The sequence below is a fragment of the Miniopterus natalensis genome, chromosome 9 (assembly GCF_054644295.1).
Source record: "Miniopterus natalensis isolate mMinNat1 chromosome 9, mMinNat1.hap1, whole genome shotgun sequence".
In the NCBI taxonomy this organism is placed as follows: domain Eukaryota; kingdom Metazoa; phylum Chordata; class Mammalia; order Chiroptera; family Miniopteridae; genus Miniopterus; species Miniopterus natalensis.
The window spans coordinates 44,241,815-44,257,530 of NC_142089.1; the positions used below are offsets into that span (position 1 = coordinate 44,241,815).

A 15,716-nucleotide genomic window follows, 5' to 3' on the forward strand; every position below is an offset into this window, starting at 1 on the left:
TTAGCTGTCCTTTTAAAATGGACTACCTTTACATGAAATGGTCATAGCATAGGAAAAACAATACATGTGTCTTGCCTAACTGCACACTGATAAAGAGCTCTGAAATGAGTCCCTTCTTAAGTCTTCAACATGCCATTGAAAAATGCGTCCATCAACTGAATAAGCCTGGGGGAGGCAGGGGCTGATGCCTGGTGGAGGGGATCCATGCGAGGAAAAGGGGCACGCCTGTAATACTTTCAACAATAAAGATAAACAAAAAATGAAATAAAAAAATAAAAATGTGCCCATCCACCAACTTGTTCAAACCAAAACCTAAAAGAATGAATTAAAAACCTAAGAGAAAATTCTAATTGCATTATATTTGGCCCTTTTAAAATATTAACCTCTGATGGGGGTTTGTCATTAGGAACCCTTGCTTTATAATCTTTGTAGCTAAGACTGCCCCATATAAATATTATTTTCTCAAAATAACATTGCGAGGAGAGAGAAAAAATTTGCAAAATGTTGGTATCTCCTTTATTATTCCTTCACTACAGCATGCAATCACTGGCCTGCATTTGTGAAAACATGAGGATTAGCAGAGGATAAGAGTGCTATGACCTGAAATGAAAATAAGCGACCTAAGTTGAGAATGCCTAACTAATCCCTTTAATTTAAAAGTTTTCCTGTTCTGTCAGCATTCCTGGTGTTATGCCCTAAAGATAACATCAATACATTAAGTCACAGCTTAAGCAAAAGTGATTGGCATGAAGCCGGGAAAAAGAAGTGAGTACATATACGCAGCCAATAAACCTCTCTTGAGTCCCTAGCATTTGTCAGGCACTTTTCTGGATATTTGGGAGTCAAAAAGGACTACTAAGACCCAGTTCTCACCCTCTAGGAGTTCACTGGGGTTCATATTTGGAGTCCACACATAGATTTAGGGGGTTCATGATCGTTCTGCTCACATAAAAAGCTTTGCAAAATCTTAAGGGTATATATATTTTTCTACAGACAAGGTCTACTAGTTTCATCAGAATTTCAAATGGGTTCGTGACCAGAAAATGTCTAAACACCATTGGTCTATTGGTTAATCTCAAACCAATGAATTTACATGCATACATGGACAGGTGTTAGTGCAGGGAAGGCCTGGGGAAGCGGCAGGAGCTGGGTGGAGGGCATTAATGGGGGGGAAAAAGGGACATCTGTAATACTTTCAACAATAAAGACAAATTAAAAAAAAAACACAAAACATTAGTCTAGATGCAAACCTACTAATGTGAGTGAGAAAGCTCTAACAGCCGAGTTCGGCCGCATGGTCCACTTTTCCTGAGTCTCTCTACTGCTCTCTCTAAATCACTAACTAGAAGATACTGGAGAAATGGGAAGTGAAGTGGTGTGGGGCAGAGAGACGTTGGGACTTAGAGTCACTCTGATTCTGCAAATTGAACTTCACCACCAATTTTAATTATGCCATTTTCCTCTTGGCACTATACATAATTAATTCTTATTGTTCTGCTATAAATCATAAGATAAACAATATCATTAGCAGATTCAAATTTTCTCCTCTGCTAAATTTTATCTTTGTCCTACGAAAAGGTTACAAGGGGCATGTCATTTAGAATTTAGTTAATGAAAATACAAAATCTTAATTGTGTTGGTGTAATTTCTTTACTGCACACATAACTTGGGGAGTAAAACAGTAAAATTATTTTATAGATTAAATCTTATTGCAATGACTTCCAAGGAGAAGATAAATTATTTCACCAGACTTAGATTTTATTTGTGAGGTTTCTCAAAATAAGTGCACCTGCTAAAGCTTAGTAGTGATCTTTTATTTATAGAGAGATTTTTCATACTGATAGTGTATGGGATTTGACATGTATTACTCACACAGTTATTTTGTTTTTGTTTCTTTTTTTAGGGAAAAAAAGATACTCTAAGGTAGACAACAAATATAACTATTCTGAAACACAACACATAAAGTTCAGAATTAGTACCAAGAAAATAAAAAATGTGATCAGTCTAAGCTTTGAGATACTTATCAAACTAATATGCTCTAAGGACCATAATAAATATTCATTAATCATTTAAGGGACATTTAAAGGGCAGAAAATTTTGATTAGAGGGTTAAATCCTTAAATATCTGTCCATTTTATTTTTCTTGCTCTTTCCTACCTCTTTTTTATTTGCAAATAACAGCATATTGAAAGTTGATAGGAAAATACCATCAACTTTTATTCCCTCTGCGTATAGTAGGGAGTATATTACGGATTGTTACATAGTTTTGATGGACAATACTATTCTAAGATAAGATCTTGTGTTAGACTATATTAAAACTTCATGTAGTAATTTTTGGTTCGTAAAACATGGTCACTACACTTACAGAAAAAATCTTTTTCAATCAAAAATACTATGCATTGAAATCTACCTTCTTTTTCTGCTACTTCTTTTTTCCCAATCACAGAAAAAGGATGGCCTATAGGTTTTTCGAAAGACTATTCTTTAAAAAAATGCAATAATATTTAGAAAAAAAGAAAAATGTCTATCTTGGAAGAAGTGCCAATATTCAAATAAAAATTTTGCTGAATATTTGTTCAATTAGCCTTACTTCTTATGGCTCCTAGTAGCTAAACCAATAACCTCATCAATGTCAACAAGCTCAGAGATAAGAAGCGAGGTAATGGTTTCCTAGAAGCTGTCCTAATATACACTGCCATGTTACTATAGCAATTGTAGCCAGACTGAGATGTCTGAAAAAAATCCCCTGAAACAATCCCCCTGAAAAATGCATTCATTTTAAAACTTATTATGAAATACATCGCTGCTTAAAAAGGCCTATGCTGTACAAGTCTAGGTTAGCGGACCTGAGTTTGTCTGTAAGGATATGATTGAGGGAATAATTTTACTGAAGTACAGATCACAAAAGATACCCAGAGGACTTATTTTTCCCAGGTTTCACACATTAGACATAATTGTTCTAAACCGTTTAGATACCAGCCCATTATCTGTCTGGACGTCAATAACACTACCTCATATATTTCAACAAACTGTTTCCCACTGGATAAAGCACTCGGTGAAGCGGATGAGAGTCCTATTAGCTAAGGAGGCATCTGCCCCACAGTGCTTATACATTCCTTTCCTCCTAACTTGCAAATCTGAACATTTTAGATAAAGAAAAATAGAAAAGTGGGAGGTTTTAGGTATGATTCCAGTGTAGGACTAATACAACCATATTTCACATCATTTAACCTACTCAACTGGTCTTTGACTCACTGATCAGTATTCAGGTATTGATTAGTTCTGTATGAGCTCAGTATATTTTGGCTCCCACTGAACTGAAGCAAGCAAAGAGTTATTTTGGTCGAATAAATAGGAAATCCCTGCAGAAGGAGTGAGAATGAGTATGTATACCTTTTTCCATGTAACTTTTATCTCTGTTATTTTATATCATTTATAACCTACTTTTAGAGAGTAAATGATGTAATATATGTGCATCATTCCATATAAGGTGATCTTAGAAATAGATCTATTTTATCTAGCTAATAATAAAGATATGGATCATATGAAAAAACCAAATCACTTTTATAAGATATTCTTCTTTTGTTTTGTTTTTTTTTTTTCTAAAATAGAAACAAAAACTGAGCTCATGAAGACAGAGAACAGATAGATGATTGCCAAAGGTGAAGAGGGGAGAAATGGGTGAAAGGGGTTAAAAGTACAAACTTCCAGCTATAAAATAAACAAGTCATGAGAATGTAATGTACAGAATGGTGACTGTTGGAAGAGGTCACCAAGAGAATGATGGGTTGACCCTCGAGCTGGACCTGAGCAATCTGAGGGTCAGTACCCCTCCACTGTCCTTGGAATATAGGTTCTGTTCACTGTTTCCACACTAGGAGCTGTTACAAGGACAAGCCTTGAGACTAACTGCACTTCATACATGACTGAAACTTATTAACCTTGTTAATTGAACCTCTATATAAACTTTTAATATTCTAGCAAATGGGTGTGGAGATCTACTTGTCTGACAGCCACCCAAGATAAACCTTGTGTATAAGTTCCCTTGCTCATTAAACCTGCCGCCCACCAGTCTGGAGTGGTCTGCCTCTGTTTCTGGTCTCTCCCTTTCTTCCATGTACTGAAGCCAGTTTCAGATTTCACCAGGGGAACGCCCCAGGTTTCAAACCAACAGTGTACATTTGTTAGTTGCTAAGAGATTAAAATCTTAAAAGTTCTAATCATGAGAAAACAAACATGTAGCTATGCATGGCGATGGATGTTAACTAGACTTATTGTGGTGACCATTTCACACTACAGGGGTGGGCAAAAGTAGATTTACAGTTGTGAGGACACTAAACACAGAGTTTATTTTTGCATTATTATTTATTAATTATTGTATTATTTGTTTGTATTATAACAGCAAACCTAGTTTTGCCCACCCCTATATACAAATAGTAAATCATTATGTAACATACCAGAAACTAATATAATGGTATACGTGAATTACATCTCAATAATAATATTTTTTAAGTATATATTTTATAGCTATTTAATCTTATAGGTATACTCTGAAGTTACATTCCTTACAGTTAAACATTATTTGGTTGAAATAATGAAATAGCAGAGTGGCAGCCGGTCTAAGAGTCTAGTCCTGAGCCATCACTGCACTCAGGCAATGACGGTTTTGATATCTATGGGCTCTGTAAAACTTTCCCTAGTGCTGATGATTTTTCTTTAGTTCATTTTTTAGCTTGCTGAAAGTCTGAAATATTTACTGTTGCAGAACAATGGCTTGAATTTTCTAATATATGTGGCATTTTGGCATGTTTTCTGACCATTATAGCTTTTCCCTTCTTTCCTTTGAGGAAGGCAGGCCTATCCATGCCTTGTGAGGCGGTGCAGTACACTGCCCGTCAGCTCAACGTGGAGCAGAAGTGGGGTGTCTTCCTCTTCCAGTACGTGCCTTGTCAAGGCTTTATTATTCATGAAAAGGATGTTGATATTAGATTAAGATGTGCTGGTCTTTAAAGAATACGGCTCCAAACTGTGGCTATATGGAATAACTGCTCCATAGATATTCATTGGTAAGTATAATTTTGAAATATCTGTACCTAAATTCCTATTCAAAGACCCAACTGAGAGATATAATATTTATAGAGGTTTGACTCAGGAAGAACAGGTTCTAAAATTTATTCATAGACTAAACTAATAAAAAGCTATTACCCTGTTATTGAACTAGCATCTTATTGAATTTATTTTTAGATTTTTAAACAATGTTTTTAACTTCCTCGAACTTTGGGTTACATTGAAACGTGTTATAAGGAACAATCCTATGAGCGAGGGAAGTGAGAGCTGTACACTTACTGTTGAGACGTTCCTTATAGCGAGACTCTGAGATGACTCAGTAGAAATGCTTCTCCATTCTGAGTAATAGGATCAGGGTAGCAAGAACTATAAGTGTTAACCTTATGGACTCTGACATGAATAACTGATCCTGTTTCTCTTACTCTGTTGGCTGCTATAAATCTTAGAACTATTTTTTTCTTTTTGCCGAGCTTCAAAAGTACATAGAAATCATGTCACAAATTTCATGATCTAACATCACCTCTGTCCCATCTTACTCTTCTTACCTTATCATTGCTTCAGATTTCTCCTATTTATCTTGGTGCACTAAACACTTCTTTATAAGCCACTTTAAATCCCTTCTAATACAAAGCAGACTGTTAATAATAAATGATGTTTGAACGTGTTTCTTTCTACTCTACAAAGCCTTTCTCAGAACAATGAGTAAGCCTGAGGTAAGGATCTAACATTGTCATAGTTTAGGGTCTTTGGGAAGCAATCACTGAAATTAGATGGAGTTTACAGTGCAGTATATTTATTGGGAATATCCTTGTGATAAATCCCCGGAGAAGGAAGAAAATAGGATTGAACAAAGCAAGAAGATAAACTGCAATACACAATGGTCAACAGCTTCAGCTGTCTGGAGCTAAATGGCCCATCAGAGTTACCTTCTTTAGGCTGAAAGAGAAGGGCCTTTATACAGCCTGCCTCAGTCAGTCACTGGATATTGACTGCTCTAGACAGAGGTTGACTTTGGGCAAGGTGGCTCTCTAAAGCTAAGGCTATCTTCGAAAGGGTTGACCACTAAATACTGTCTGCTAACAATGCCTCACAAGCCCCTCCTTGTAAAGGGGAGCATAGTACCCATCTATCATAGATATTCTAGGTAAGACATATACCCTGAAGCAATTAGAATGCCCTGGGGAAGTTAAATACCATTGAGAAGTTATTTTGGTCATAGAGTTATGTGCTAGTTAAATCTATTCTACCTAGAGAAAACCCACAGCATATCTCCCTGAAAGGGTACAAGTTGAGTGATAAACAACCGATATATATTGTGTGTAGGGGGACATCTTAAAACAAAATATATTTATCATCTCAGTTTCTGTCCAGGCACATCTTAGCTGGGTCCTTGTTCATAGTCTCACAAGGCTAAAATAAAGGTGTTGGCTGGACTGTTGTGTGTATACAACACCTATCAGTGTCTATTTTGTGCTGGACAACCTAGTCTTTAAACATGGACTCAAAAGTAGAAACCAACCTTGTCATATACTTGAGTGGATAGCATTTGCATTTCATGTTTCTGATCAGTACAGTATTGTAGTAGTAATCTCTGATCTCATCACAGGTGCTACAGCCTTGTACCTTTTTATACACATGAACAGGAAAGATTGCTCTTAGTAAATGCTGCACCACATGACTTAAAACACTGAACAATCAGGTAACTTGATTTATCAGCATCATATTATATATAAGTAATTTTTTCACTGAGTCTATTAGCCAGTTTCCACCCCCTTGAAGCAAAACCCCAATTCACCACATTCTTCAAATTCCGTGAGTATATACACTGTTCTGCTCAGTTGGTGAAAGAAAAACATGCAGATAAATCAAGCATTCTTGCAGAGTAAATACGAGGCGCTACGGTGCAAAAATTAGTTTGCATAGTGCACAATACAAGTGTTATACAAGTGCTATGGGATATTTTTTACTTTTTAACTGAAATAATTTTGCCTTTCATATCAAAAGCAAATAATCACAGTGGTGTGGTTTTTTGTTTGCTTGGTTGGTTTGTGGTTTTTTTGCATGTGTGTGTGTTTTATCGTCTGTCTTTTCGGTTTTGACTGCCATGGACTTTAAGATCATCTGAGTCTTCATCTTTCCAATGAGAAAATTAGAGTTTAAAGAGGCTTGGTAATTACCCATTTCATGAGGAAAACTTCAGAACTGGAATCCAGGCTTTCCGACTCACATCTCAGTGTCCCCCCTCCCCATCATCCTATTCATTGATATTAATAGCTCTAAGAAGACACCAGCGCCAAACAACCTCCCATGCGACGTCTGCCTTGGCAAGACACCTCTCTCATGATCCCCTTTCTAAAATGTTTTTATTTTTAAGTAGCTCCTTTGAGTACATAGTTGCCACAATTAAAGATGAGCTTTCTTTTTTATCCACCAATGTTTGTTTGACATTGGTGATGAATACTCTTATTTGCTAAGTTTCTTTATGCTGGTGAGTAAAGGCTTAGGAAACTGTTCAGCAAAGAACATACACTTCAAAACCATCCAGATACTCTGCGCACCACACAATGGAGCAAATCCAGGGACTGAAGAGATGAGCACATCTGTTTATTTTTGCTCTTTGAGAGGAAATGTAGCTTAAGTGGGGTTGACTTTTTATGACATTTGCTTAGTTCTTGAATTGACTGACAAGCCTGTTAATGGACTCCCTGAACTTTATTAATGTAATTGGAAAACTGTTCACATGCCAATCAACTTCTAATAAGTAATTATGTTCATAAATACTGTAAAATTATTAGCTTTTAATGTGACCCAAGCACATATTTTCAACACAGAAAGAGAAATTTTCTTTTTCTAGAGGAACAAAATATTATGCTGATAAACATTCACTAGGTGCATTCCTAATATGTATTCCCTGAAATGGTGCTCAAATGTTCACTATCATCAAGTGGCCAGCAAAAAAGAGTGCCAGAATAAGGCATGGAACAGCTGTAAAAATGCGTACAATATTAAGTAATCTATTTTATATAAAGTTATAAAGAAACCCTATGGAAATTAAACCATTATATATCCAGTCTGGTTTAAAAATCTGGGCCTAACATGAAACAAGAATGGAAAAAATGAAAGCAGGATATATTCAGTGTCTAAAATATATCATTTAAATCTATAAGAAGCAAAAAGTCTGTATCTCAAGCCACTCAAATATGTTATTTGTCCAAGTTTACTTTTTCTTATGTAATAAAAATCTTTTGTAGACTCTGAGCTAGAAACTCAAGTCAAAGGGCACTGACTACACAAGAGAATCGGATTAGGCCTGGATAACAGAAGAAATGTGTTTCTGATTTGTAACCTCGTGTCAGTTTTTGAAGCTGGACAAACTCCTGCCCTCTAGAATCTCTGGATAATCTCTGTATAAAAGACGGACTTTGATGAAAACGACTATATTCTCCTATACTTTTAATAAGGGATATCTTACAGTCTGCAATGATCTGTAATAAGAAAAGCCGTTGAGGAAATTCACTGATTTAATCCTCAATTTATACTTCCTTCCTTAAAGTTACTTGTTTAAGTAATAAGTTTAATTTTTTATCAAAAGATAAAATATTTACTAATAATCGAATCTGTTTTTGAATTCAGGTTTACATGAATATAAGGAAATAAAGCTCAGTTAATAAAATTATAGATTAACAATCTTTCCACATGTAAGCTGTGTACATAAATTAACACTTAGTGTTAATTATTTGAAGGGTTAACTCAGAGGTAATACAAATAACCTGCTTGCTCAGCATTCCTGTTAAGAATAAAACATGCATTCCCTAGCACCACATTATCATATAATTTGTTATTAATTTTACTTAGAAATGCTGCAATGTCATTTCGAGTCCCACAGCATAATATTTCTATGCAACCAACCCATTATTAATCTAAAACACATGAGGAAATAATGTAAAGGGCAAAAATATACATTTTCCATCTTATTAGCATTATAATTTCATTTTTCTTGAGAAGCATTTGTGTTCAGGATAAATATGCTCTTACATTTTAGTGTGCAAGAAAAATAATGTAATTTGATGATTCTGTTTGTATTTGGAGATTGCAAGTTAGCTAGCATGATTTATGATCTACTGAATGTACGTCAAAGCATAAAGCATTGTGTACCATATTTTTTCAATTACTCTATATTTAAATTAAGTATTTCTAGAAGGCTGATTCTTTTCATTGTGACTTTAACCAAAGTGCACAGAAGTTGAATTGAGACAGTGTTGGAAAGCTAGAGAATTACTTTTAAAGAGTTACTATCCATATTTCAAAAAGTTCTAATATTTTAATGTATTCAACATGGGTTATCAAATATTTATTTTAATGTATCAACCATGGGTTCTCAAAGATTTATTGAAGGGTAACTCAAAGGAAGATAGGAAGTAAATCATGCACAAAAAATCACAATGTGATGTTAATTGATAATTTTTGATCTTGTAAGTGGGGATTCGTATGACTATAATACCCATTACACTTAATGGAATCTAGGAACATAAATCCTTTAAAACAATGACCACATATCTTTCAACATTGTCAGTTATTTCTGAGTCATCTTGATATCTAATTACTGAACATTTCTAAGCACAGTCTCTCACAGTATAGCAGTTAAGAAATGCATACCTTGCACAGTCAGATGCACCTGCATTGTTCTCGGCGTGTGCTGAGTCTGAACAGAACACGTGTATGGGCCATCATCTGTCACATCTACATTCTGTATCTGGAGGCTGTAGTCTCTTTTGTTCAATGTTGAAATTGAAACTCGAGGATCCACTGACCACTTATCACCTCCCGCAAAAATAATACTTGACCGGTTCAGCCAGGCACCCTTTGAAGCTCCATCTTCCAAATAACACCTACAAATGACCAGAGATGAACACTATTAATCAAGTGAAAATGAGAGACATTATCTTTGCTCTGGCTGTATTTCCATGTGCTGAATTATAGCACTTCATCAAATGCAAACATCGGACATAAACACAGGAAACATGAACATACTGGTACATCTTCCATTCCCAGTACAAATGTGAAACAATATCTGAATACAGTTTGGTTTTGTGTGAGTGTGTATGTGTATGTTTTAATTGAAAACCAGTCAAAATCAGTTTTCATTCTTTCTGGTTGACAACAAGTAAGTTTAAATAATGTTAAGTTAGTTCACATAACAATTTTCAACATTAAAAAGCATTTTGTTCTTTGAAATTATAAGAAGTAGGAAAGGTCTATGAGTCAGCCTCAGTCAACCCAATCCGATTCTCAATATCATGTATTAGATGCAGAAAACAAAGCATAGAATGGTACTATATACATATTTATTTTTAAAATCCCATGCACTTGCAAAGCAGTAAGCTTGCACATTGAAACTATAAACTGCATCTCACTGATAATATTGTTGTAATTAAATATAGCAATTTAAAAATAATAATTTTAGTAGCAAATTCTTGTTGCCTTTTCAATGAACTAACAGTTTTTCTAGGTAGCTTTCATTTAGCCAATAAGCATGTATGAAACATCTACTACTTATTGATTTAAAAAGGTATTGTCACTGCTCTTCTAAACTTTTAGTCTAGTGAGAAAGACAACCAAGAAATGCAGTTAATACTATACATTAAGAAAAATAATTTTATTAGCTCAAGTCAAAGGTTCATGAGAGACAAAAGAGGGTTACTTGACTCAGAAAGGGTGTTGCGGTATAGAAAAGGGCTTTCTGGGAAGGGAAAGGAAATGCCTGAGCTAAAGCGATGAGAAGTGGAAGACATAGCTTTCTAGACAGAGGTGTTATATGTGGGCAACACCAGGGAAAGGTCAGAGAGAGAACCAGGCATTACAAGGAAGTACAAGTATGGGATACAAGGGAGGGATGAGAGATGAAATTGGAAAGGTAAACTAGAACCAGATGATGGTAGCAAGCATAGTGACAGTAGATTTTAAGGCCAAATTTGAAGCCATTTATTCAAAGTTGTATTCTATAACAAGATTCAGAAATATAGCTGTGTATCTAATAGAAGTCAGGGACATCAAGGCTTCCAACAGAAGGCTCTGGTCATATGTCAGTGATTTTGCTGAGCCCTGGAGTTCTGTTTCATCTTGGAAACATTCTGATACAAATTAAAGACTGGTTCTCTTAAATGAGTACAAAGCACAGCTACAGAATGAAAATACACATACATCGAAATAGTTTGACAGCATTTCCACAGAACACCTTGGGGGATTGAACACAGAGTTTGAGATTGCTACAAAATTGCAAGCTGAATGCAGCAGGGGTAGGTTGCTGCCAACTGTATGAAACTAATCAGTGGATGGAAACACATAAGGAACAGGGTACACTGCAGAATCTAATTTGTAGTCAGCTTAACCATCTACAGAATCCAAACTTGTAGAAGTCATAAAGGTCACCGTTAATTGAAAAGCTTTGCCTACGTATGTAATGAAGAAAATAATACCCACTTTAATGATATAATTAAACAATTATAGTATATTGCCATTCCTAATAATATGCAGAAAGAAGATGGAGACATAGTTCTCATTTCACAAGATCATATTTGTAGAAGTATTAGGCAGAACATCAAAATACCACTACCAGGGCTGTGATAATTCTGTTTGTATTTACTATATGGATTCATGAAGTTTATTGTGTGACCTCTGCATTCATGGCCTTCACACGTTACCTTATCTGGTGCTCATAACAACCCTGTGGGGTATGGATTTCTATTTCTAATTCATCACCAGGAAACAACTGGAATGTTTAGGTTATACGACTGGCCCTAAGCACTAGTAGTGAGTGGCAAAGTTGAATTTATAATCGAGTCTAGCATTTCTACATCCAATGTCCTTTCCACCATAATGCAGATCAAAGACTTTTCAAATAGGCTTCAGAAAGAGGGAGATGATTAGAATGTTGCAGAAATTACTGCACGTAATTTCTTATTTACTGAATGTGACCAACTGCTTAACCTGTTCTATTCTAAAGGAAGCAGAAAATTAATTATTAATGGATATTTGACCATGAAAGTCTGATTTTGAACACTCTGCCTCTCATTTCCCTTTCCCTAGAGGCAGAAGCAGCTTTACCTTTATGTGGGGGGTATTAGAGAACCAGGGAGATTAGCCTTTAGACACCAGAGCTTTCATAGACCTGATCTGGGTTGTAACTCCTAGTCTCAGCATAAGCACTGTTCCTCTGTTCTGGCACATCCGGGACCATCAAGGAAGAACAGAAGTTCTGCACGGTGAAAATGAAAAGGAGTTCTTTATGTTCTCTGGGTTTAGATAACTGTATTTCATAATTGCTATTGGTCTCAACTCAAAGTATTTAAGACATATTAGAAATACCCTTGAAGGAGACTCAGGAAAAAACTACATTTTGTGGTTGTTGTTGTTGCATTATCTCCTTGTAATGCTGCAGAATTATTCTCAAATTACACTAGTGAGTCAGAACTTAACTAAAATTACCATATACAGAATTTTACAAATTGGGAGTAGCAAGGCTTTCCATTTTATAACAATCATAAGATACTTAAATTGAGTATATGTGTTGTGAGGTCAACTATAAGATGGTTTTATAAAATATATGTAACAGGCCGAACACACAAATCTGATTCCTTGAGACTAAGACCCATGTTTTCTACATCTCTACCTACACAGTCACCCTCCTTCCCCCCGTTACAATACACAGGGATACTGCCTGACATGTGTACGCTGTATTAAGAAGAAATGCTGGAGGGAAGGAAGGTCATCATGGTATGGGGGTGGGGGTAGAAGGATGGGAAGTGGTGATAATTTAGTTTTGCACTCTTTGGGCACCAAATTTTTTTTTTTTTCTTGGCTTAAGGATTCTATAATGTCTAAAAATATAAATCTCTTGTTACCCTGGGCCATACAGAATTTAAAATTTAGTAAAGATGATAAAGTATATTCATTAATAGCCATCATGCGTAACAGAAAGTTAATATATAATAACTAAATGATTGTTATAATTGGATTATTGTATTTGCCAGAGATTCTTTAACTCTTTCCCTTCACCCCAATAGCCAGGACCATTCTCCCAACAACAAACAGAATAAACTTTAGTTTCAATGAGTTCATCAGCTCCAAGCCTTCCTATTCCACTCATAAGAAACACTCAATTCCTGATAACGACCCATGAGCCTATGGTATCTGGTTCTTTGATGCTTTTCTGCTTTGTCAGCGACCACTCTTCCCAAGTTGCTCTGCTCTAGACAGTGGTCCTCTAGCCCTGCTTCCAACAAGTCATCCATTCTTTTGCCCCAGGAAATTTACATTGGCCGTTTCTCCCCCGTGGAACTCTCATCCCCCAGAGTTTTGCATTAATTCTTCCTTACCTTTCTTAGGTGTTCACTGAATTACCTAATGTACTAAATAGCAAAAACTGTTCTCAACATTCCCATTAGACATCTTTTCTGTTTACTTAATTGACTATTTTGCATGTCTCCAAAAGTGTAACCCAGAGGCTGTGTTTACTTGGTCGCCTCTGTATATTCCAAGGGCCTACACACAATGGACAATGAGTATAAATTTTTGTTGAGTGGATGAATGAAGGCAAAAATGAAGACACTTTTAGATGAAGAGTTAATATGGTAAAGTAGATCAGAATTCCAAAGTGCAATCTAGTTGGAAAAGCAGTCATGTCGGCATTATAAGATATAATTAAATGCAAATATCTGCGGCACAAACGAAAACTGCTATAGGAGACATAGTGTGAACTCAGCAAACAATCTGAGTCAGTGGATTGAGCTCAGTGAGCAGAGTCAAGTGGTAGATGTAGGGAGAGGTGAGCTGGGCTCATAATTACTGGAAATAAGAAAAAAACTGTAACATTTGATTCTGTACTTCAGGAACCACTTTAAACTATTAACTATTCTGCTTAGTATGTGCTGGGCACTTGTTAGGCACTTGACATTGACCCTCTTATAACCTCATGAGCTGGAACCTATAACCTTCATCTCACTGATGAAGAAATTAAGTTACTGAGATTGTATCTTGAACAAAGCCAGTCCGCCTGAACTCTTAACCATGGTGAAAGACCATACTCTGTATTTTTAGTCAGACATCAGCAAGGATGAGGGGTTCTCCCTGTTTAGGATGGAAGGATTCATGTGTGAGGGAGAGGTTGGTGAAGCAGTCAGGCAGTTAATGGGAGCAGGATGAAGCCATAATTCTAGGGTAACGAACTCGGATCTTTTTTTCCTCTCTAGATTTCTAAATGGAATATTTTAAGAGCTAGTAAGCTTAGGATCCCTTTGAAGTATGGACAATAAAACAATTGAAAAAAGGTTCAATAATGAACCTATCCTTTGAGTGTGGCATGAATTTTCTTGAAAATGTTTTCTTTATTTCTTTTTAAAAAATCTGCTAGACTACCTACTCACAGGGAGATGAGTAGAGCAGTTCAAAAACACACTCCTCAGCATAAGCTGCATTAGCACTGTGACAAATATCATGGCAAATGCTTCAATGTTCAGTCAATCATCTGGATGTTTTGTATACATAGTTCCAAACATCTGGTTGTTGGAAATGTGACCGCTGTCAGGAGTGGGAGGGTGGAGGGATTGAGAAAAAAATAAAGAACTAATTGACACAGACAACAATGTGGTGATTGGGGGGGGGGGGAGTGTAGGAAGAGGTAGAAGAGGGTACAGGTGGAATAAATCATGATGGGGGAAAAATAAATAGTGTTTTTAAAAAAGAAAGAAAATAGCTAGACTATTTCATTTTGTTTCACAGTTGTTAATCCTATCAACCCAGGCTTAAGGTAGTTAACCTTTTTCTAATCAGAATTGCATTTCCTTCTGATCTCTCTTAAGGAGCTCCTTTATACATAACATTACCACATGTTAGACAGGTCCTTATTTGGGGGGTAATAAGTCCTAGTTGGTGTGCTGCTAGTTGATCTAACTGATGCTGGAATAATTTTAACTGACTCCGTCTGTGATATGATCTCCTGTGGTGATTACATATGAAAGTTGGACATCAGAGAGTTCAGTAGAAATTAGCATACTTAGGTTATTTATTATTTTTTTAAAGCTCTATTAGGAAAAAAACTGCTGAAGAATGATTTGTTTCACTTTCATATCTCTAATGCCCCATAACACTTCCCAAAGCCATAATCTTTAGCATCATTACCAGTACCCCACACAGCAGGATTTATTCAGCTTTATGGAAAGGGACCAGCTTTTCTCAAGACACGGTGATTAATGAAAGTTCCTATTAAAGGCACTGATTAATAAAAGAAGAAAAGTGCAGTTTCCCTTGGATTCAAAACTAAACCATGGGACACAATATTCTTATGAAGAAATTGGCTAGCTACCTTCACAGCTGCCTTTTTATTGTATCACGAAGTTGTAAATTTGACAGGAGAGCTTTCAAAAGAATACAGAAAAAAAAATTTAAAAATTCAGAACTCCATACAACCTCCATGCTAGTTCTGCGTACAAAGAGAGCTTTGATATCCTGGCTTCCAGGCCACAGAGAAGTAAGGGAAGTAAAGCATAGATTAAGTGAAATAGAACAAATTCTATCTCCTCTCCCACTTGTCTTTGTTTTTAAGGCACTTTCTTCTTAATATCTTTCATGTCAGTTATTCACTAGATAACATC

The 15,716-nt window shown here is 36.0% G+C and overlaps 1 protein-coding gene across 1 annotated transcript in view; it reads right to left on the bottom strand.

Moving 5' to 3' along the window:
• The window catches only part of NEGR1 (neuronal growth regulator 1), a 724,815-nt gene that overhangs the window by 430,001 nt on the left and 279,098 nt on the right, over nucleotides 1-15,716 (bottom strand). Inside the window, exon 2 of the mRNA XM_087820521.1 lies at nucleotides 9,724-9,956. Within this exon, the coding sequence (XP_087676647.1) occupies nucleotides 9,724-9,956 (233 nt within the window). The remainder of the gene's footprint in view (nucleotides 1-9,723; nucleotides 9,957-15,716) is intronic.